This window comes from Borostomias antarcticus (assembly GCF_949987555.1).
Source record: "Borostomias antarcticus genome assembly, chromosome: 17".
Classification (NCBI taxonomy): Eukaryota; Metazoa; Chordata; class Actinopteri; order Stomiiformes; family Stomiidae; genus Borostomias; species Borostomias antarcticus.
Genome location: NC_140250.1, coordinates 15,181,141 through 15,201,908, shown reverse-complemented (window position 1 = coordinate 15,201,908; position 20,768 = coordinate 15,181,141). Strand labels below are relative to the sequence as shown.

The window sequence follows — 20,768 nt, the reverse complement described above, 5'->3', positions numbered from 1 at the left end:
TGCTTCACTCCCCTCTTTATGCTTATTTCCTTTGTCAAATGACCGTTTATGTTAACTTGGTACATTGTTTTGGCATACATGCACTTAATCATGTTGACAAATGCCACAGGGAAACCAAAATGTTCCATTGTCTGCAATAAATAGTTCCTTGAAATCAAGTCAAAAGCCTTATTTTGATCCAAAGCTACAATATAAAATCCATCTCCTGTCTTCTGGTGCAGAATTTCTCGCAGTGTGCACAAGTTGTCCCACATTAATCTGCCTTTAACTGCACAGGTTTGTTCTTTTTCTATTAATGCGTCCAGGCAGCTTTGAAGCCGGGTCATCATTACCTTTGCATAGATCTTGTAATCAGTGTTAGTTCAAGTTAAGTGCCTCCTGTTGTTGATATTTCTTTCGTCTCCTTTTTTATATAATAGAGTAATTACTCCTTTATGGAAGGATTCATGGATTCAAGGATTCCACTCATCTTGACTACGTCAATAATTCAAGGTCTATGACGGTATGATACTAGGCTAATCGGAACACCGTTATTTTATACCTTGCAGAAACGGGCGCCCATTGGCCACAAGGCCGTTATCGTCTTATCCAATCGGAGCGGCACCCCCCCCCTGCTCTATGTCGTGGAGTTCTGCCGAGGCTTGAAATTCCTGTGTTGTAGCCATGGATAATAGTCTAGACAATACTCTGTGCATACGCACAGCAATCCACACAACAAAAACTGCTCAGAGGGCAGCAGTAAAAAAGACAAGAAAAAAAGGCAAATCTGTAAAAATAGATTATTATTGATGATAATAATAAAAGGCACAGTCAGGCAGCCTACTAGTTGGTTCAGCTCAGAAGTCAGTCAGAAATGGCATAGTTATACAATGACCTCATGCCCTGCCGGGGATTTCAGCCTGCCTTTTAGTGTGTGTCAGTACAAAAGAACTTGTATTGACACACGCTAAGAAAAACTTTGCTTAGGCCTACAGCCTCAGAGAAAGAAAGGCTATGAACATAATTTCTAAATGGTTTATTACTGGTAACAGCGTATGGGTCAAAGGTTGGTTTGGTTTAAGTGTTAGAAACTATAGAACAGCTGTTCAATCTATTTTAACTTGATAGGAAAACCACCTTGAAGTGAGGTAAAGGGCTCTTTTTTTGGTCTCTTGTGATTCATGCTTTTTCCTGCTTTGTAGCATTTTATAGACCTAGGCTATTCCAAACAGTGTTGCCAACTTGGCGACTTTGTCGCTAGCCTATATCTGGCGACTTTCCAGACCCCCTTAGGGACATACTTTGTCAAAAGCGACTAGCGATAGTCGATAGGCTAGTCGATAGGCTAACAAACCCTCCTGCGTCAGTAGCCTCTGAACTTCTATCCACCATGGCCTGCAATGAATTTGCCTCATTCTTCACTTACAAAATTCAAAAAATTAGACAAGCAGTCAGTGCCTCCCTATCAGGTACAGGATATGTGTTGTCCCAGTGTCCACTTAAAATCAGTACCTTGACACAATTTTATCCGGTCAACCATAAAACCCTGGATGACATTATACAATATATGAAATCCTCCTCCTGTTGCGTAGATGTTCTGCCTACAGGCTTTTTCAAAAATGTATTTAACTGCATGGCCTCTGATTTACTACAAATTGTAAACACATCTCTTTTCAGGTGTGTTCCCACAAACCCTGAAAACGGCAGTCGTCAAGCCAGCGCTGCATTCGACACGGTTGACAACAACATATTACTAGGCCGACTGGAAAACTGGATGGGAATTTCTGGCACAGTGCTAGACTGGTTTGAATCCTACTTGAAGGACAGGGATTACTTTGTGTCTATAGGCAATTACAAATCTGAGCGGACAAAAATGACTTGTGGAGTTCCCCAAGGCTCCATTCTGGGGCCTCTTCTGTTCAACATTTACATGCTCCCCCAGCTCAAATTATGGAAAACAACAAAATATGCTACCATAGCTATGCAGACGACACACAAATCTATATCACCATATCAACAGGGGACTATAATCCCATCAATCAATCAATCAATCAATCAAAGCTTTATTTATATAGCGCATTTCATACCCAGAGGCAACACAATGCGCTTTACAGAGAACAAGGGAGGTGGGCAGACATCCCACCCCTACATATTCCAGAGGGAAGCAAAAAAACAGTAATCACCCGGGGGCCAGATAAGTGAGCTGTAAAAATTCTTCCCTGACCCCTCTCAACGAGGCGATCGAGCAAGCTCGTGGAGTATGTTTGTCTACCGGCTAAGAACATTTATAGAGCAATAAATAACATTAAATTACATTTTCAGAGTAAGAGAGGCTAATAACATAATAGGAGAGACATGGCAAACATTGGTGTATGTCTGTGTGTGCATAAATGTGCCTGGGCCCAGATAGAGGCCGGGGTTTGGGTAGGGTGGGGGGTAGGAAAAGGATACGGAAGCAACCATAAAAGCACTGAGTAAGTACATTGAACAAATCAACGATTGGATGTGCCAGAACTTTCTTCAACTAAACCAAAATATAAACCAAAATAAAACTGAAGTAATTGTCTTTGGAGCCAAAGAAGAACGATTAAAAGTCAGTGCTCAGCTCCAATCAGTAATGCTAAAAACCACAAACGAAGCCAGAAATCTTGGTGTAGTTATGGACTCAGACCACATTAAGACAATTACAAAGTCAGCCTACTATCACCTGAATAATATATCAAGGATTAAAGGATTTATGTTTCAGCAGGATGTGGAAAAACTTGTCCATGCGTTTATCTTCAGAAGACTCGACTACTGTAATGGTGTGTTTACAGGTCACTCTAAAAAATCGATCAGACAGTTGCAGCTGATTCAGAACGGTGCTGCTCGAGTCCTCACTAAGACTAAGAAAGCCTGGCACAGGCCTGCTTTCTGTCCCCAGAGTTAAAACAAAACATGGAGAAGCAGAGTTCAATTTTTATGCTCCACATATCTGGAACAAACTTCCAGAAAAATGCTGGTCTGCTGCAACTCTCAGTTCTTTTAAATCAAGACTGAACATTTTTCTTTTTGCCGCTGCTTTTTATTAAATCAACTAATTATTCATTCATACACTGCACTGTAACTTTTATTCTTGTATTTTATTTTTCCTGCATTTTGTTTTAAATGTCCTTTTTTGCATTTCGTTTTATATGACCTTTTATTTTTCCACTTTGTCTTGATGCTTTTAATGTCCAATGTATTGTCCTGCATTGTTGATTCATGTTAATGTTGTTGACAAAGAATTGAAATTGAATCTGTCTAAGTATTTTGATTGTATTGGTCTAATTGCTATGTACACTCACCCTGTGTGTTTCTACTGTGTGGTTATATAGGCTGACTGCTTGATTACCAATTAGGTCAATTGATCAGCCCCTCCCCTGTTTGGCATTTGCCAATTGCTGTCTCCCTATATACTATGCCAAAATGTTTGTATTCAGGGCTGAAGATGGTCTAATACGACCGAAACGGTCCTTTTTTGTGTGTTGTCACATTAAATCACTTTATATTTGTATCCTGAGTGCCTCCTCTCTATTTTGTTAGTGTGCAGGCTTTTTCTTCTATTTTTCCTTGGCTTGCATACTGTAAAATGTGACCGGATGTAGCAGTGGATTGGGCAAGACACTGAACCCCAAATTTCTCCCAATGAGCATGCTAGCACCTAGCATGGCAACTAACGCCATTGGTGTGTGAATGGGCTCATTTACCATTTACATCTCATGTATTTTATTAGGTGCAGTTGCATTTAATGTTCTTACTTTCTTACAAAAATGGTTGTGCTGTTTGTTCCAATTAATGGTTAATGGATGTCCCCAGCAGGCTCAGTATGTGTGCGCGTGCGCGTGTGAAAGGGTTGGGCTGGGGCAGGAGGTTCTATCTTGTGGGGCTCTGCCCGGCAGAAAAGAGCGCTCACTGTGTTCAATCACATCCACATTATCGGCATAATAGACTGGCCACGTTTCGAGAATTGTACAGTAGACCCGAAGGTTTTGTGTAAAACAGTCTAAAAGAAAGCTATCAAAGATGTCTGGTCGAGGTAAAGGAGGCAAAGGACTCGGCAAGGGAGGCGCGAAACGCCATCGCAAGGTTCTTCGTGATAATATTCAGGGTATTACTAAGCCTGCAATCCGTCGTTTGGCTCGCCGTGGCGGCGTGAAGCGTATTTCTGGTCTGATCTACGAAGAAACCCGTGGTGTGCTGAAGGTCTTTCTAGAGAACGTTATCCGTGATGCCGTTACCTACACCGAGCACGCCAAGAGAAAGACCGTCACCGCCATGGATGTCGTCTACGCTCTGAAGCGCCAAGGGCGTACCCTGTACGGTTTCGGCGGATAAGCATTTTCTCACCGCATTTCTAGTCCACAACCCAACGGCTCTTTTAAGAGCCACCCACATCTACAATTAAAAGCGATGGGTCCATGTTGAATGAAGCTCGGGCATTAATTGTCACGCTCATTCTGATTTTAGGTTGTTGTATTTATTAATCGTGAGCTTGCATCTGAGGAGTTCCGAAATACGCATTGCATTGTAGGCTACACTCGCATATTACAGCTAAATTAAGCAGTGTTCAGCTAGTTTACATGAATGACGCGTAGGATTAATGGCTTCTTCACCACTGTTGAAATTTTTTCATTGTAGAAAAACGATCACAGACCCGGGTTGTCGCCCATCCACATGAAAATTGTTACAATCAGACAATATTGCGGAAAGTATGCTGGCTATAGCCTTATTTAAAAGACCTAAGTACTGAAATCTTATTACCTTCAAGTAGGGCTACACTGAATTAAGCTTAAATAAAATATATAATGAACGGATGTGGCAGATGAGGAATAAGTAGACTGCAATTACAATGAGTGATGAGTGTACTTGCCTTCAGCAATTGCACAAGACTGCACAGTAGACCTGCATCAAATTGTGTAGTTTAGTAAAGCAAGTTTAGATCTTCAGTTTGGGGCAATTAACTCCAGTTTAGGATTTATTTAAGAATCAGGATCCGGACTCCCCGTCTTCCACAGAGGCGGGAGTTTAGAAAAAGCGCGCAATACCAAAGATAGCGAAATCTAGCTTATCCAGTAGCCTATATATATAGGCCTATATGCTACTTGGATAAGTATTGATCCCTGGAAAGAGCAGAGGTTAAGAGTGTGTAATTTTTTTTTTTTTTTAAGTTGGATAAAAGGCACATTCGGGGAGTAGCATGTGCCCCGAATTCACAAGATAAACGAAAAGTACAATCTATATCGCCATGGAATTGCATTATTTTACAGAAAATGTGGGTGGCTCTTAAAAGAGCCTTTGGGGTAGTTTGGAGCCGTGGAAAGCAGCCTCTACTTGGAGCTGGTGTACTTGGTCACTGCCTTGGTGCCCTCGGACACGGCGTGCTTGGCCAGCTCGCCGGGGAGCAGCAGGCGCACGGCGGTCTGGATCTCCCTGGAGGTGATGGTGGAACGCTTGTTGTAGTGAGCCAGGCGAGAGGACTCTCCGGCAATGCGCTCGAAGATGTCGTTCACAAAGGAATTCATGATCCCCATGGCCTTGGAGGAAATACCGGTGTCGGGGTGGACCTGCTTCAGGACTTTGTACACGTAGATGGCGTAGCTCTCCTTCCTTGACTTTCTACGCTTCTTGCCGCCTTTGGCAGCGGTCTTGGAGACGGCTTTCTTGGAGCCCTTCTTGGGCGCGGACTTCGCGGCAGGATCAGGCATCTCGATTCGTCGTTGCCTGACAGGAAAGACTGTAGGAACCTGCTGGTATCCATCCACTATATATAGAGAGGTATGCAAATATTTAGGCAAGGCTCCCTCTATTATCTGCGTTGAGCTTGACTCCCTCGTTTCACCAGCGACCCAAATCAATTGCTCATGCCGAGACCCCCCTCCGTCTGCCCTTTTTATTTTTTGTAGTCTATTCAAACTAAGTTAGTCACCCCCCCCCCCCCCCCACCCCCCCCAAAAAGGTGTGGGAGGGACACTCTTGCTCATGAATCTGAGATGTACAAGTAGAGTAATGAAACAGAGATTTAATACTACATTCGATTATGTATATATATATATATATATAGTGTGTGTGTAAGCAAGTGGTAGCTCTGATCCAATGATGCTAGAGCAGCATCTGTCACCAAGCTAGCAGGACACACATCAAAAGACAGCTTTCTCAAAAACGACAAACCCTGATACAGTATGTACACAAGGGCATTGTCCACAAGGCCATGAGCAGAGATAGCCTACTAACAAAATGAGATGGAAGCTCTTCAATTTCTTCTGCTGCCAAAGTAGAGGGCATCCCAATATGAAATATGAAGAACATGCAGAAGGTGACCAGAATTGGACAGAGCGCTTGGATTGGTCACCTGCACACGCCCACTGCTACTGGCAGCCCTTGGAGGAAGGATAGCATAGTATGGGTCAAAGATAGAAAACTCATTTCACCAGGCGACCCTAATGTGTGTGTGTGTGTGTGTGTGTGTGTGTGTGTGTGTGTGTGTGTGTGTGTGTGTGTGTGTCTGCGTGCGTGCGTGCGTGTAAAGTACACATTCAACGCCAGCATGTTTCAATGTGTGTACATGTGTTTTCATGAGTGTGTCTGAAAAGAGTGGCAGAGAGAGGGTTTGAATATGACCAGGGCCATGGTGCTCACCACTGTTTGGGAATACAGCTACAGTAGTAGGCTACATCTGCTCACAACGTCAGGCAGAGGTCCGGTCACTTGGGAATGCAGAGAACGGTGCATTTTCAGAAACTATTCCAAATTCATTTCATTTTGCCTCAACCACGCATATTCAAGCCAGGTAGGCTAGTTTAGTAAAGACAGCCCAGAAAGAGTTTTGCTCAATTAATCACTCAACAATAAGCACCTTCCATGTACATTGTAAGGTGTAAATCTTCAGTAGGAGCCTGCCTATAGCCTAAGATAGGCTTCTTCAAATTGTTAAGCTTTGTGAAATTCTCATGGCACAATAGTCTATTCAATTACACGATGAAGAGATTTATATAGTCAGGTCATCAAATTAAGTAAAAAGAAAAATAGTGTGTGTTGTGATTGTTGGGCTATGTTTCACTTTTTGCCCTCCTTTGTAACCAGTGTGCTTTTGTGCTTTTTAGGCGATTTCATCTGGTTTGATTTGTACTAAGAAAGGAGGTTATTGAATGAGAACAAGCTGTGGCAAAATCTGAATGACGAGACCCTAGGGAGCTAGCATGCAGGTCACTGCCTCAACAACAATGCACGGTCTTCAGGCATTCAACCCTCAACCCATGTACAACGAGTCCAACTCATAACTCCTCAAAGGGAACAACAACATAAGTGTGCTCAGAGACTCCTCCTAAACCAGCCCAGATGAGACGCAACCGGTGCGCATCAGGTCACTTTACAGCACAGCCATACCAACCAAATGACGCCATTGCGCCAGACGAGGGACGTAGACAGTCTAAAAGTCAATCAATTTATTACATCAATACATTTGTATTAATCTCATGTAGTAATCATTTTATTAAGAATAATGAATAAACTTCACTTTAGGTGGAACTGTGTTAACTTAAGTAGTTTAACATGTGAGCAATGTCCTAAAGTCAGAATTCCTTTTTCCTGTCTCTGGGTCAGCGTGACCTAAAGTTCACCTCTAGAGTGAGTAGCCTATAGTTTGTAACATGATTCTAGGAGGACACAGGAAGAACCCATGCAGCCCCATTGTCTGAGGAAGGGGGGCAAGAGCTCAGCTGATGCAAAGACCAGCAGACACCCTGACCAGTCAGAACTTAGTGACTGTTTGTGACCATAATATTTGTATTCCTTGTATGCAAATTTATTTGTCATGTGATTCCTGGTCTGAAGCCAGGATAAAAGCTTGCCACCTCGTAAGAAAAATGTTAGTATTTGCCTTAGTTCTGGCCCTGTTAGGCATGCTCAATAAGTTTTAGGCCTCCTTGAAGTTCTGTGTGGGAGGGACACTCTTGCTCATGAATCTGAGATGTACAAGTAGAGTAATGAAACAGAGATTTAATACTACATTCGATTATGTATATATATATATATAGTGTGTGTGTAAGCAAGTGGTAGCTCTGATCCAATGATGCTAGAGCAGCATCTGTCACCAAGCTAGCAGGACACACATCAAAAGACAGCTTTCTCAAAAACGACAAACCCTGATACAGTATGTACACAAGGAGGATTCTAGGAGGACACAGGAAGAACCCATGCAGCCCCATTGTCTGAGGAAGGGGGGCAAGAGCTCAGCTGATGCAAAGACCAGCAGACACCCTGACCAGTCAGAACTTAGTGACTGTTTGTGACCATATTTGTATTCCTTGTATGCAAATTTATTTGTCATGTGATTCCTGGTCTGAAGCCAGGATAAAAGCTTGCCACCTCGTAAGAAAAATTTTAGCATTTGCCTTAGTTCTGGCCCTGTTAGGCATGCTCAATAAGTTTTAGGCCTCCTTAAAGTTCTGTGTGGGAGGGACACTCTTGCTCATGAATCTGAGATGTACAAGTAGAGTAATGAAACAGAGATTTAATACTACATTCGATTATGTATATGCTCAATAAGTTTTAGGCCTCCTTGAAGTTCTGTTCCACAAGAAGATTGATGCTTTTGAAATACACTGCATTCTGGCGACGGGGATGGGATAGCTAAAATAGCAAAGATCAAGAGAACGGATTGTTGCCTCTTTTCGACAAAGATTCACGCCCGAAGTTCTGCTCATCTGGAGAGTTCAGACCACCGAGACGGGAGGCTTGCCGATGTTCTAAAGGTATAGAACTTAATTGTCTTGACAGTCAAATTTGCTATTGCTATAAAGAACTTCCAATAAATAAGGAGAAGAGATTAAAATTGTGTAGGCTTATTTAGACGCATAGTTTGCGCGGACTTGTGAATTAAGGTCTCTAAATACTGCGAGGCTTGTAATATTCAAGGCCAGCGCACATTTGAAGGTGTGTGGCATGTCTGTTCAAGATCGTAAATGAAAGTCGCATGTGTTGGCACAAGTTTAGTGAAGACTTGTGAGTTCAATGTCTATAAAGAAAACCCGTTAAATTAAACGCATAAGTTTGCGTATTAGTATATTAAGTGTGGTAAAAGCCTATAGAAGAGATGAATTAAAGGTCCCGGGTATGTGAACGCAGGCTACAACCGGAGTCCTGCGTGTGTCTTGTTAAAGTGTGTTTGGCCGTCTGCTATGTTCTGTGTCTTTTATGTTCCTTGTAACTGTCTAGTAGGTCCATTGTATATTTGAGATTAGTTTAATGTAGATATTATTTGTTGAATATTTCCTATTTCTTGTGTAGTCATAAGAACCTGGAAGGCAGCGTCTCTCTCTCTCCCGTGCCTGTGTGTGTGTGTGTGTGTGTGTGTGTGTGTGTGTCTGTCCGCCCTGAGTTGTAAGTTCCTCAGCCCCAATAAAAAAGCTTTGAGAGGGGGGTCGGTGATACGTTTCACTGGCCATGGGGGTTGTGCTGTCTTGTCCAACTGTCTCTCTCTCCATCTATCTCTCTCTTTCTTTCTCATTCCTTTCTCTCTCTTTCCTATATTTAGAAAATAGGGAAAGATAATTCATCCAGTGGGTCGTGCGGTGTATTGGGACGACTGGATTGGGATAATTATCAATTTATAAATTCATAAGTGGATGCTGAACCTGGGCCAGGTGGACACTGATCGAGACATCGATTACTCAGCACTCAAACCCTAGCAGTGCATCCACTAGTCAATCTAGTCACCCTTTATTAATTAAACCCTTCTTCGATCTTCATAAATTGAGGAGGGGTGTAGCTTTAGCTATGACTTGAGGGATAAATAAATCTTTCATCCTTCTCACCTCTGTTGTCCAATGTCACCCATTAGTGGTTGTTATAGTATATTGCAGGTATAATATATTAGGTTGTCTAGTGCTGCCATCCAGTGGTTACTATCATACATGACAGTCTTTTGATTTTTAGAATAATGGGTTGTTAATAGCAAATATATTTTTAATTATCATTGCTTTGTGATTAATTGTTCTTTCCCCTTTGAGTAAATCTGTTGCAGTTATACCCGGAATTGTTTTTGTCCTTACCAGTCACCAATCCCAGAACATCCACCCATCCATCCATCCATCTTAGAGTGACTTCTTTGCAAAAACCATCCATCGCCTGTACTGAAAAGTAAGCTCGATTGCTGATTAATGCTCATTAATTGAACTAGACTGATCACCTGATTTAATTGTTTTCAGTTGTTGATATGCATGAGGCTTTCTCTTTTATGATAAGGTGATTGATTGGGTTGGTTACTTGATTTGATAATAAGGATAAATGGTTAGTTTATTAATTGATTAATTTTTCAATATTTCATTGATTACTTTATTAATTATTCATAGTTATTCAACTTTTTATTATTATAAGTATTATATATTTAATAATTCTACTTGATATTGGATATAAGTGGTTTTGATGGTGTTTAGTTGTTAAATGGATGTAGATGGTTTGGTGTTGAACTTTGGTTCTTGAGTGATTGGTGGTCTGTTTGATATTTGGTTTAGAGGTGACTTGGTTGTTTTTGATAGAATAAGCATTGGTTTAAGGGTTTGCTTTAGTAGTGAGGTATTTACATAGATACATATATAACACTTTGCATATTGTGTGTGTGGTGTGAAAGGACTGTGAGTGGACGGACAGTAGGACTCAACTTGCGGATAGACAAAGTGGTGTGGACATTTTGATGTCTACGTCAAATCTTTTTTATTTTAATTTATTATTTTCTGGCATACAGCGATTAATGAGGGGATTGTCCTCTGGTGCACAATACCCTAAGCTTGTGTCAAATCAGGCCTTGTTGTTTTTAATTTGTAAAAATAAAAAGTGCTTAAAGAGGCCAATCGCTCCTGTGTTGAAGACTAGAGTTGAGATTGAGCACGATTAGATCTGGATAGGAAGTTTAGTTAGAGCAAGAAAAGTCCTATGTCTGTGAGTGATTGAGTGTTCATTTCTTTATTAATTACATAATTGATAAAGCTTCATTTTATAGTATTGGATTCTTAAGAGGTTTATTAAAGCCTCTGGAAACTTGGCTTGAAATAGTAAAAATGCATATATATAATATCAAATGTTAGTGTCTCTTTAAGCATCCACAAAAATCTGAGTTAAAATAAATGTTCAGAACCCTTTGAAAAAAGTGTTCAAAAACAGCTCATTTTGCTCTCTAGACCATTTCTCAGGAATGTGTGGGGGCGTCAGATCAGGATTTGATTGACATTTTGATCCGCCAATGACAAACAATCTCATCAAAACTAGCAACTGCACAGCAACTAAAAGTCCAGCCATATATGTTTGAGCCGTCAGATACTCAATTCTCAGAGGATGCAGAAATACAGTAGAAGCCCTGCCATCTCCAAATAATTCATTTTAATCACTGAATAGTGAGTTCCAAAATGCTCTTCTATCTATTAGTAGAATTAGTAAGCCACAGCTAGTTCTAACCATACTAGCTAGCACTAACATTATTAGGCTGCTAAGCAGCTACAAAGCACTGAGTTGGCAAGCTAACAATGTTAGATTTCTTTAGAAAAAGGTGAGGTTAACAATAAACGTGGAACATTTACTTAAACTTTATCATTAGCAAGTAACTTACATGATCGATCTCTAGGCTCTGGGCATCGGGGAGAGGCTGAAGTGGAGGGAGAGAGGGTACTGCTCCAGCTACAAGACATAGCCGTTGTGCAAAACCCATGGCTTTCTGGCAGAATTTAATGAATGAGCGCAGCATATGAAGGTATGTTTCCGGACTGCTCCACCAAGGCTCACCAAAAACATGGTCCACTGTTTCTCTAAATCCAACACAGTTGGAAAACTAAAGAATGACTTGTTGTCATCTCACCGATGAGCACCCAGGGACAGCACAAACAATCATGATGGTGCACAGGGTGGGGAGATAGAGGATAGATAAAAATAGATACCGGTAGATGGATAGATAAAGATAGACAAAGATACTAGGCTGGATCAAATATGTTAGCTAACTGCAAATTTGCTGTCGACGAGGCAGATTTAGCGGGGAGGTAGGACTTACTAACGTGCATTTTTTAATGATTGGATCTCGGATATAATGACGTCACATTAAACAAATTAAACAACGCCCATTTCAAACCCACTGTCAGGAATGTTACAAAAACTTAAATGAGAATATTTCGAATTTTGATAGAAAGTAATTGCTAATACTTTTACACGTTGTTTATGATGTAGCCTACATAATACACTAAATTACATAGTTAGAAGACTTTTGTGGATTTGAGTTTCCAGAGGCTTTAATAGTTTGAATTGTTAACAGTTTATTAATTTGTGAGGATTTCAAGATGCCATCCGTAACAGGTGTTAATGTGTCTGTGCTTACACCAGTGGAACAACTTGAACGTGACTGGTGAAGGGCATTGGTGCTATATCTAAGCGTTGGTCACGTAGATGGTCTGATGTTTCACATCCTTGGCCGTCATCGGGGAGTTTTGATGAAGAGACTGTTCGAAACATGAGTGTTTTGATTGATGCACATAAATCACATCAGAAGACTGGAAGACAAGGTAAAAAACGGAAACAAAAGAGAGATACTGAACTCGCAGTCTTGACACTGTTCAGTAAAGCGGGGCGGAGGCAGAAAGCGGCTTTGGAAGCAGCAGCTACTACAGCTCAATCTGAAATAAAGGAAGCTAACAGCAAGACGGACATGCTGCAGAGTGAAATTAATGCGCCGTTCTCCCATACGGCCCCAGTCTTGTCCCCGCTTCCCTATGACATCAAGAGGGAATATACTCAGGTTTATCCACAGCTACCCGTGCTAAACACAGAGGAAAGATATGTCATCAAAGATGATAATGACGACATTATGCAGATGGGAAATGCCAGAACGAACATCACTACCCATCCTGTCCTGTGACTGTGGCGTTGGCGGAGAAAATGTAGCCTACATGCTGAACGCCCAGTCTTCAGCAGCCATCTCCTCCATTGCCAAGATGGCACCTCCATTGCCAAGATGACGGAGGGACATGGTCCGCTGACCACCGATCAGATGACAGAGATCGCCAAGAACATCGGCACGGCTCTCCGGCTCTCAGACGGTGGCAGCTTGCTCAGGACGGTGCATGGCAAACTCCGTCATGCAGCAGCGGCACCTGTGGCTCGGCTTGACCAGCATGAAGGAGGCAGATAAGCCGGTGCTGCTCAATGCCCCGATCTGCCGCACTGGAATGTTCGGGTCCTCCGTAGGCCTGGCGCTGGAGCGGTTTAAGAAGCTGGAGGAGGACCAGAAGCTGTTGTCCAGGCACCTCGCTGTTCCCCACGCCAAGGCAACAACGGCGCGCGCTCCCACCCAGCGGTAGCACCAGTATTCGGCGTCTCATTGCTGTCATTGCTGTGACCGGAGAGAGAGAGAGAGAGAGCATCCAGGTCGGTGGCAGCGTCTACCTCCCGACCGGCGCACCCATCTCAACAGCCCGCTGCTCAGCGCACTCAGAACGGCACCCAGTCCGGCGCTGTTCTCCGTGCTGGCCCGTCTGGTGCCACTCCTTGGCACAAGAAGCGGTGCACGCAATGACAATTAATGGAGATGTCAAACTGTTCTCCCTCTGTCCCCTCCGTCCCATGTTATGGACGATGAGGGCGTCTTTAGGGACGAGTCAAAAAAAGTTTATCTTTTGCACTACGTCGGTGGTCTTTGTTTGATGATAAACAGTCTGCATCTCATGTTGTTACCTCAGCGGTTGACCGCTCTCTAACCTCGGGTATAGCTAGCCTACATAGTAGTGTTTTAGCATACTTTGATATGCAGGGAGAGAAAGGTTGTACTATGAGCAGGTCGAGGTCCAGCAGTTCAGTGCTGTCTCTGCCCTGAGTGCTTGGGGTGTACTATAATTAAAGATCAGAGTCCTGCTTTGTCCGCAACGTCTGGGATCTTGCTCCATTCGGAGCCGCTGTTGGTTTGCGGAGATGGTGGCAATGGCGTCGGGAGACCCATGGCGCCTACCGTATCGGCGGGATGAGCTGTCTCAGGCGGCGGGGGCAATCTGCTCACCGCCGGTGCTGGGACAGCCTCTGGTGGCTTGGCTACTGAGAGGCGGAGATTAGCGCGTAGGGGCCTCTCCGCTGGTGTGATCAGTAGGCCTACCATCCAGTGCGCGCGTTCTTATATTCTGGTTTAGTTGAAGAAAGTTCTGGCACATCCAATCGTTGATTTGTTCAATGCACTTACTCAGTGCTTTTATGGGATTATAGTCCCCTGTTGATATGGTGATATCGATTTGTGTGTCGTCTGCATAGCTATGGTAGCATATTTTGTTGTTTTCCATAATTTGAGCTGGGGGAGCATGAAAATGTTGAACAGAAGAGGCTGCAGAATGGAGCCTTGGGGAACTCCACAAGTCATTTTTGGCCGCTCAGATTTGTAATTGCCTCTAGACACAAAGTAATCCCTGTCCTTCAAGTAGGATTCAAACCAGTCTATCACTGCCAGTTTTCCAGTCGGCCTCGTAATATGTTGTGGTCAACCGTGTCGAATGCAGCGCTGGCTTGACGACTGCCGTTTTCAGGGTTTGTGGGAACACACCTGAAAAGAGATGTGTTTACAATTTGTAGTAAATCAGAGGCCATGCAGTTAAATACATTTTTGAAAAAGCCTGTAGGCAGAACATCTACGCAACAGGAGGAGGATTTCATATATTGTATAATGTCATCCAGGGTTTTATGGTTGAGCGGATAAAATTGTGTTAAGGTACTGATTTTAAGTGGACACTGGGACAACACATATCCTGTACCTGATAGGGAGGCACTGACTGCTTGTCTAATTTTTTGAATTTTGTCAGTGAAGAATGAGGCAAATTCATTGCAGGCTGTGGTGGATAGAGGTTCAGAGGCTACTGACGCAGGAGGGTTTGTCAGCCTATCGACTATCGCTAGTCGCTTTTGACGAAGTATGTCGCTAAAGGGGTCTGGAAAGTCGCCAGATATAGGCTAGCGACAAAGTCGCCAAGTTGGCCACACTGTTTGGAATAGCCTAGGTCTATAAAATGCTACAAAGCAGGAAAAAGCATGAATCACAAGAGACCAAAAAAAGAGCCCTTTACCTCACTTCAAGGTGGTTTTCCTATCAAGTTAAAATAGATTGAACAGCTGTTCAATAGTTTCTAACACTTAAACCAAACCAACCTTTGACCCATACGCTGTTACCAGTAATAAACCATTTAGAAATTATGTTCATAGCCTTTCTTTCTCTGAGGCTGTAGGCCTAAGCAAAGTTTTTCTTAGCGTGTGTCAATACAAGTTATTTTGTACTGACACACACTAAAAGGCAGGCTGAAATCCCCGGCAGGGCATGAGGTCATTGTATAACTATGCCATTTCTGACTGACTTCTGAGCTGAACCAACTAGTACGCTGCCTGACTGTGCCTTTTATTATTATCATCAATAATAATCTATTTTTACAGATTTGCCTTTTTTTTCTTGTCTTTTTTACTGCTGCCCTCTGAGCAGTTTTTGTTGTGTGGATTGCTGTGCGTATGCACAGAGTATGTTCTATTATCCATGGCTACAACGCAGGAATTTCAAGCCTCGGCGGAACTCCACGACATAGAGCAGGGGGGGGGGTGCCGCTCCGATTGGATAAGACGATAACGGCCCTGTGGCCAATGGGCGCCCGTTTCTGCAAGGTATAAAAGAACGGTGTTCCTATTAGCCTAGTATCATACCGTCATAGACCTTGAACTACTGAAGTGATTAAGATGAGTGGAAGGGGCAAAACAGGGGGAAAAGCTAGGGCCAAGGCGAAGACCCGATCATCTCGCGCCGGTCTTCAGTTTCCCGTGGGCCGCGTTCACAGACTTCTGCGTAAGGGCAACTATGCCCAGCGTGTGGGAGCTGGCGCACCCGTTTACCTGGCCGCTGTTCTCGAGTACCTGACTGCTGAAATCCTGGAGTTGGCTGGCAACGCTGCCCGCGACAACAAGAAGTCTCGTATCATTCCCCGTCATCTTCAGCTGGCTGTCCGCAACGACGAGGAGCTCAACAAGCTACTCGGGGGCGTGACGATTGCCCAGGGCGGCGTGCTGCCCAACATCCAGGCAGTGCTTCTCCCTAAGAAGACCGAGAAGGCTGTCAAAGCCAAGAGAAGTCGTTACTATCAAGTCTCCCGAAAACCCCAAAGGCTCTTTTAAGAGCCACCCACTTGAATCTTTTGAAAAGCACAATGTGTACTTCTACGTTCCTCTAAAAATTAATTTTTGCGACCGTTTCACATACTAACCTGTGTAAAGCTTGCCTTCCAAGTTAATGTGGTCATTCTTTACCCAGCAGTTTTTATATTGTTAAATCATTTCACACACCCAGCTGTATACTGTGATGTAGGATATAGCCTAGTTTACAGTATTGGGGGGGGGGCGAGAGCGAGTGAAACGCAGAACAATGATTTGTGATGAGCAAATTTCCTGATAAGGTATTCATACCTGAGTTTTCCACTCGCCGTATTAGTGTTCTATTAGTGTTCAATTGGTTTTCCGAAATCTTATGAACACAAAATAAAATTTTGAAGCCTTATTTGGATGGCAGTTTAATTTAGCAGATTTGAGGGATTTTACTTATTTATTGATTATCATTATTTTGTGTTCAGAGTTTAGTGCAAATAAGGGATGCTTTCAGAAAACGTGTGTAAAAAAAAAGAGAAAAACTAAACAGTGGCGGGTCACAAGGGTTAAATGGACATCATTTTCCTCTAAAACCAGGGCTCCACGGCAACGTTGTGATAAGGTCCATGCATATTACTTTGAAAATGTTTCGTACAATTCCCCCAAAACAATTTGACCAGAGTAGTGTGCGTAAAGATACGCAAATACGCCCGTTGGAAGTGGAGCGAGGGAGGTGGCCCTTAGGATTTGAATTTTAGGCACGCTTGACACCAGTCTGCGTGTCCAATGGCCACCGGAGAAGGAGGCGACAGCCAGCCAATAAAGCCGCACGGAGAGGCCGTCCAATCAGCGCATGGCTGCGGGCGGCGGTATAAACTTGTACGTAGCCTTTTCTCGAGATAGAACTCCCAACTCGCAGAGAAGGAAAGAAGTGTTATGGCTCGAACCAAGCAAACCGCCCGTAAATCCACCGGTGGCAAAGCTCCTAGGAAGCAGCTCGCCACCAAGGCAGCTCGTAAGAGTGCACCAGCCACCGGTGGTGTGAAGAAGCCTCATCGTTACAGGCCAGGCACAGTAGCCCTGAGAGAGATCCGTCGTTACCAGAAATCAACCGAGCTGTTGATCCGGAAGTTGCCCTTCCAGCGCCTGGTGAGGGAGATCGCTCAGGACTTCAAGACCGACTTGCGCTTCCAGAGCTCTGCTGTGATGGCACTGCAGGAGGCCAGCGAGGCATACCTGGTCGGCCTGTTCGAGGACACCAATCTGTGCGCCATCCACGCCAAGAGAGTGACCATCATGCCCAAAGATATCCAGCTGGCCCGCCGCATTCGCGGAGAGCGCGCCTAAGATGACCTGAGTTGCTTTAGCATTTCAATACCCCACCAAAGGCTCTTTTAAGAGCCACCTCATTTTATCTATTAATCAAGCCAATGTCTTCCCATTGTAACTTAAACATTATGGGGTTTGTTTCGATATTTGTCTTGAGACTTTATAAACCACCTTTAGTGGTCTCCTCCCACCTTTGCTTACAGCCTTCAGAGGGGGAAAAAACGAAGTTTGTTAAAACACTGGTGACAGTGTGCAGCAAAGGTTGGTTGTGCATTTTTAAAGAATCAAAAGCATTTGCCAGGGTGAATTGCAGCTGCCTTTCATCGTCGAACTCCCCTCCACAGTACGTTCCAACGCGGTTGTACCTCACTGTTCTCTAGCGCCCTCAGGCTGTAAAGGTACACAAGCATTAGAAACTACTACAGCTTGATAGGAAAGCACCTTGAAGTTTCTTTTTTGGTCTCGTGACTCGTTTTACCCGCTTGGTGTTTCAGACCTAGGCCATTTGTATTTTGGGGAAAAGTCACTTTCATATTGTAAGATTCATTACATTGTGCTTGCGTTCAGCAAGCTCACCGTTCACAACTAAACAAACCAGTACATCAAATATCTATTACGTGTGAACTTACACAACTCAATGAGGCAGTTCTACAGCCTAGGATTTAAGCAGGTTGGACAACAAAAGGCCAGGACCACTTAAGGCATGTTCTCAGCGCATACAAGCTATGCGAAAATGACGGCGATTGACTACACAAGCTTTTTCCATGGAATTGCATTATTTTACAGAAAATGTGGGTGGCTCTTAAAAGAACCTTTGGGGTAGTTTGGAGCCGTGGAAAGCAGCCTCTACTTGGAGCTGGTGTACTTGGTCACTGCCTTGGTGCCCTCGGACACGGCGTGCTTGGCCAGCTCGCCGGGGAGCAGCAGGCGCACGGCGGTCTGGATCTCCCTGGAGGTGATGGTGGAACGCTTGTTGTAGTGAGCCAGGCGAGAGGACTCTCCGGCAATGCGCTCGAAGATGTCGTTCACAAAGGAATTCATGATCCCCATCGCCTTGGAGGAAATACCGGTGTCGGGGTGGACCTGTTTCAGGACTTTGTACACGTAGATGGCGTAGCTCTCCTTCCTTGACTTTCTACGCTTCTTGCCGCCTTTGGCAGCGGTCTTGGAGACGGCTTTCTTGGAGCCCTTCTTGGGCGCGGACTTCGCGGCAGGCTCAGGCATCTCGATTCGTCGTTGCCTGACAGGAAAGACTGTAGGAAGCTGCTGGTATCCATCCACTATATATAGATGGGTATGCAAATATTTAGGCAAGGCTCCCTCTATTATCTGCGTTGAGCTTGACGCCCTCGTTTCACCAGCGACCCAAATCAATTGCACATGCCGGGACGCCCCTCCGTCTGCCCTTTTTATTTTTTGTAGCCTACTGCTCACAACGTCAGGCAGAGGTCCGGCGGCCTCGTTTCCCAGAGGCATCGTTAAGGCATCGTAGCGCTACGTGCTTCTTAAAGGATTAACATGGTGGTTCAATATAACACTTTCCAGGTATCTTTAGGCAACAACAAAACACATGTGTTTAACTATTTCAGAATTCATCCATACAAATTCTTTTAAAACATGTTTTTAGAGGTCTGAATCTGCCACTCAAAAAGTTCACTCACTCAAAACTGGGCGTGATTCATTACAACTGATTGACAGTTCTCTGAGCAAATGACCAACTGGAATCATTATGATTGACAGGCGTGTGCCCCGTTACCATAGCTACCACCGCTCCGAGCTAAACAACACAAGAGCTAGATCGCGCAACAGCCAGATCAATAGCCATTTTTCTAGCTGCTAACCAGGGGCATTTACAAAGTCCTTAATATTATATTAACCCCCAAACATTATAAAGATACACGCTACCTAACAGGCCGTATCCTCGAATTTGCATTAGGCCAATTTGGGAAAAGTACGATAAAAGTATAACGACGACACGTCTCCCCCGCGACAGAGGAAAAGCACCCTGCAGCCGGCCACGCAAGCTTGGAGGCTTGGGCTATTAGACTAGCTTTCAGCCAGCTACGAACAGTATAGACCTAGTTAGTCAAATAATTGCAACTGTGGGTCTTACCAGAAGACAGATCATTTGCGCTGTGAAACCGACATAAAATCCGCATTGTTCACCAGTCTAACGTTATTTATCTTAGGTGTCCAACAAAGCCAGTTGAACACTGAAACGTTACTGTTCTGGGAACATCTGTCAGTTGTGGTGATATAAAGGAATTGAGTGGAATACCACCGCAATAACTGATTATTAGTCAGATCAATTCAATCATTATAGCTTGTTTCATATACAAAGGCAACACAATGTGCGCTTTACAGAAAGGGGGAGAGGATGTAGCCTACATGTAGCCTACTTATCCTACCCCGAATTATGTGGGAGACTGCATGCGTTTGGAGATAGCGGGCCGTGCACCACGACTCCGTGAGCGCAGCGGTCAAGGGGTATAGCCTACTCCGGAGTCTGGAGACTAACAGGTCATGCAGTCAATAGATCTCGTTTTGAATGTTATTGTAATGCCCTCTGGTTATAATATAATATATCTACTGGAGCTGTTTAATCCCAAAATGCGCAATGCTTCCTGAAGTTGGGTCGGATCGAGGTGCTGGGATGATCAACATTATGTGGAGCAGATGCCACAGTGATGATAAGGTTTACACAACTTTCAGAATGTTTTGCAGAATTACAATTATTTGGAGTTGTAAATTATGAAAGGAACATAATAACTTGACTTAATATCTTCACCTCCACCCACCCTGAAATGTAGTCATAATTTTTGCACAATAGCCTCTATATGCGCATCACAACGCTGCAATACAAGACCTTAGGACAAACGATTCAGTACACAGGTGTTTGATCAAGTTAAGATCTCAATGTGAGAATAAATAAATGACAAAAACCCGCACGGGTACTGTAGGACTACGTCTTTATTTTCCGAGGTAATTGTTGCGCATACAACATGACATTAAATTAAGACATAGACTACTTTCTCATAAAACAGGGGGTGTTGTAACATATTTATAATATCAATAGGTGACATTGGCTGCAACCTGCCCTCCAGGACCTGCACACCTCGAGCCCTGAAGCGCGGGACCTGGACCTCCCGAGTCCCAGTATTGGAAATGTAGCTATGATCTGGTTACAAGAAAAGGGGACAAATTATAAAAGCGATTAGTAATAGCATCGATATTTTGCATATGCAAAACAGCATAAATTACAACAATAGGCTATTTATCAGTAAATTTAAATTATATCGAATTAAGTTTGA

General features: G+C 43.6%; 5 protein-coding genes across 5 annotated transcripts; 3 read left to right on the top strand and 2 right to left on the bottom strand.

The window, feature by feature from the left end:
• Positions 1 to 4,023: 4,023 nt before the first annotated feature.
• LOC311320014 (histone H4) lies at positions 4,024 to 4,335 on the top strand (the record flags this gene model as incomplete). The annotated part of the gene is made up of 1 exon (XM_084451648.1): positions 4,024 to 4,335. One exon carries the CDS (start codon positions 4,024 to 4,026, stop codon positions 4,333 to 4,335), a length of 312 nt encoding a protein of 103 aa, XP_084307774.1.
• Positions 4,336 to 5,327: 992 nt separating this feature from the next.
• Positions 5,328 to 5,705, bottom strand: LOC311320490 (histone H2B-like; the record flags this gene model as incomplete). The annotated part of the gene is made up of 1 exon (XM_084452253.1): positions 5,328 to 5,705. The coding sequence occupies one exon, from the start codon at positions 5,703 to 5,705 to the stop codon at positions 5,328 to 5,330; it is 378 nt and encodes a 125-aa protein (XP_084308379.1).
• A 10,024-nt stretch (positions 5,706 to 15,729) lies between these two features.
• Positions 15,730 to 16,161, top strand: LOC311320283 (histone H2A-like; the record flags this gene model as incomplete). The annotated part of the gene is made up of 1 exon (XM_084452014.1): positions 15,730 to 16,161. The coding sequence occupies one exon, from the start codon at positions 15,730 to 15,732 to the stop codon at positions 16,159 to 16,161; it is 432 nt and encodes a 143-aa protein (XP_084308140.1).
• A 903-nt stretch (positions 16,162 to 17,064) lies between these two features.
• LOC311320081 (histone H3.2) lies at positions 17,065 to 17,475 on the top strand (the record flags this gene model as incomplete). Its single annotated transcript, XM_084451739.1, has 1 exon — positions 17,065 to 17,475. One exon carries the CDS (start codon positions 17,065 to 17,067, stop codon positions 17,473 to 17,475), a length of 411 nt encoding a protein of 136 aa, XP_084307865.1.
• Positions 17,476 to 18,303: 828 nt separating this feature from the next.
• On the bottom strand, positions 18,304 to 18,681 carry LOC311320142 (histone H2B-like; the record flags this gene model as incomplete). Its single annotated transcript, XM_084451819.1, has 1 exon — positions 18,304 to 18,681. One exon carries the CDS (start codon positions 18,679 to 18,681, stop codon positions 18,304 to 18,306), a length of 378 nt encoding a protein of 125 aa, XP_084307945.1.
• Between the last annotated feature and the right edge of the window lie 2,087 nt (positions 18,682 to 20,768).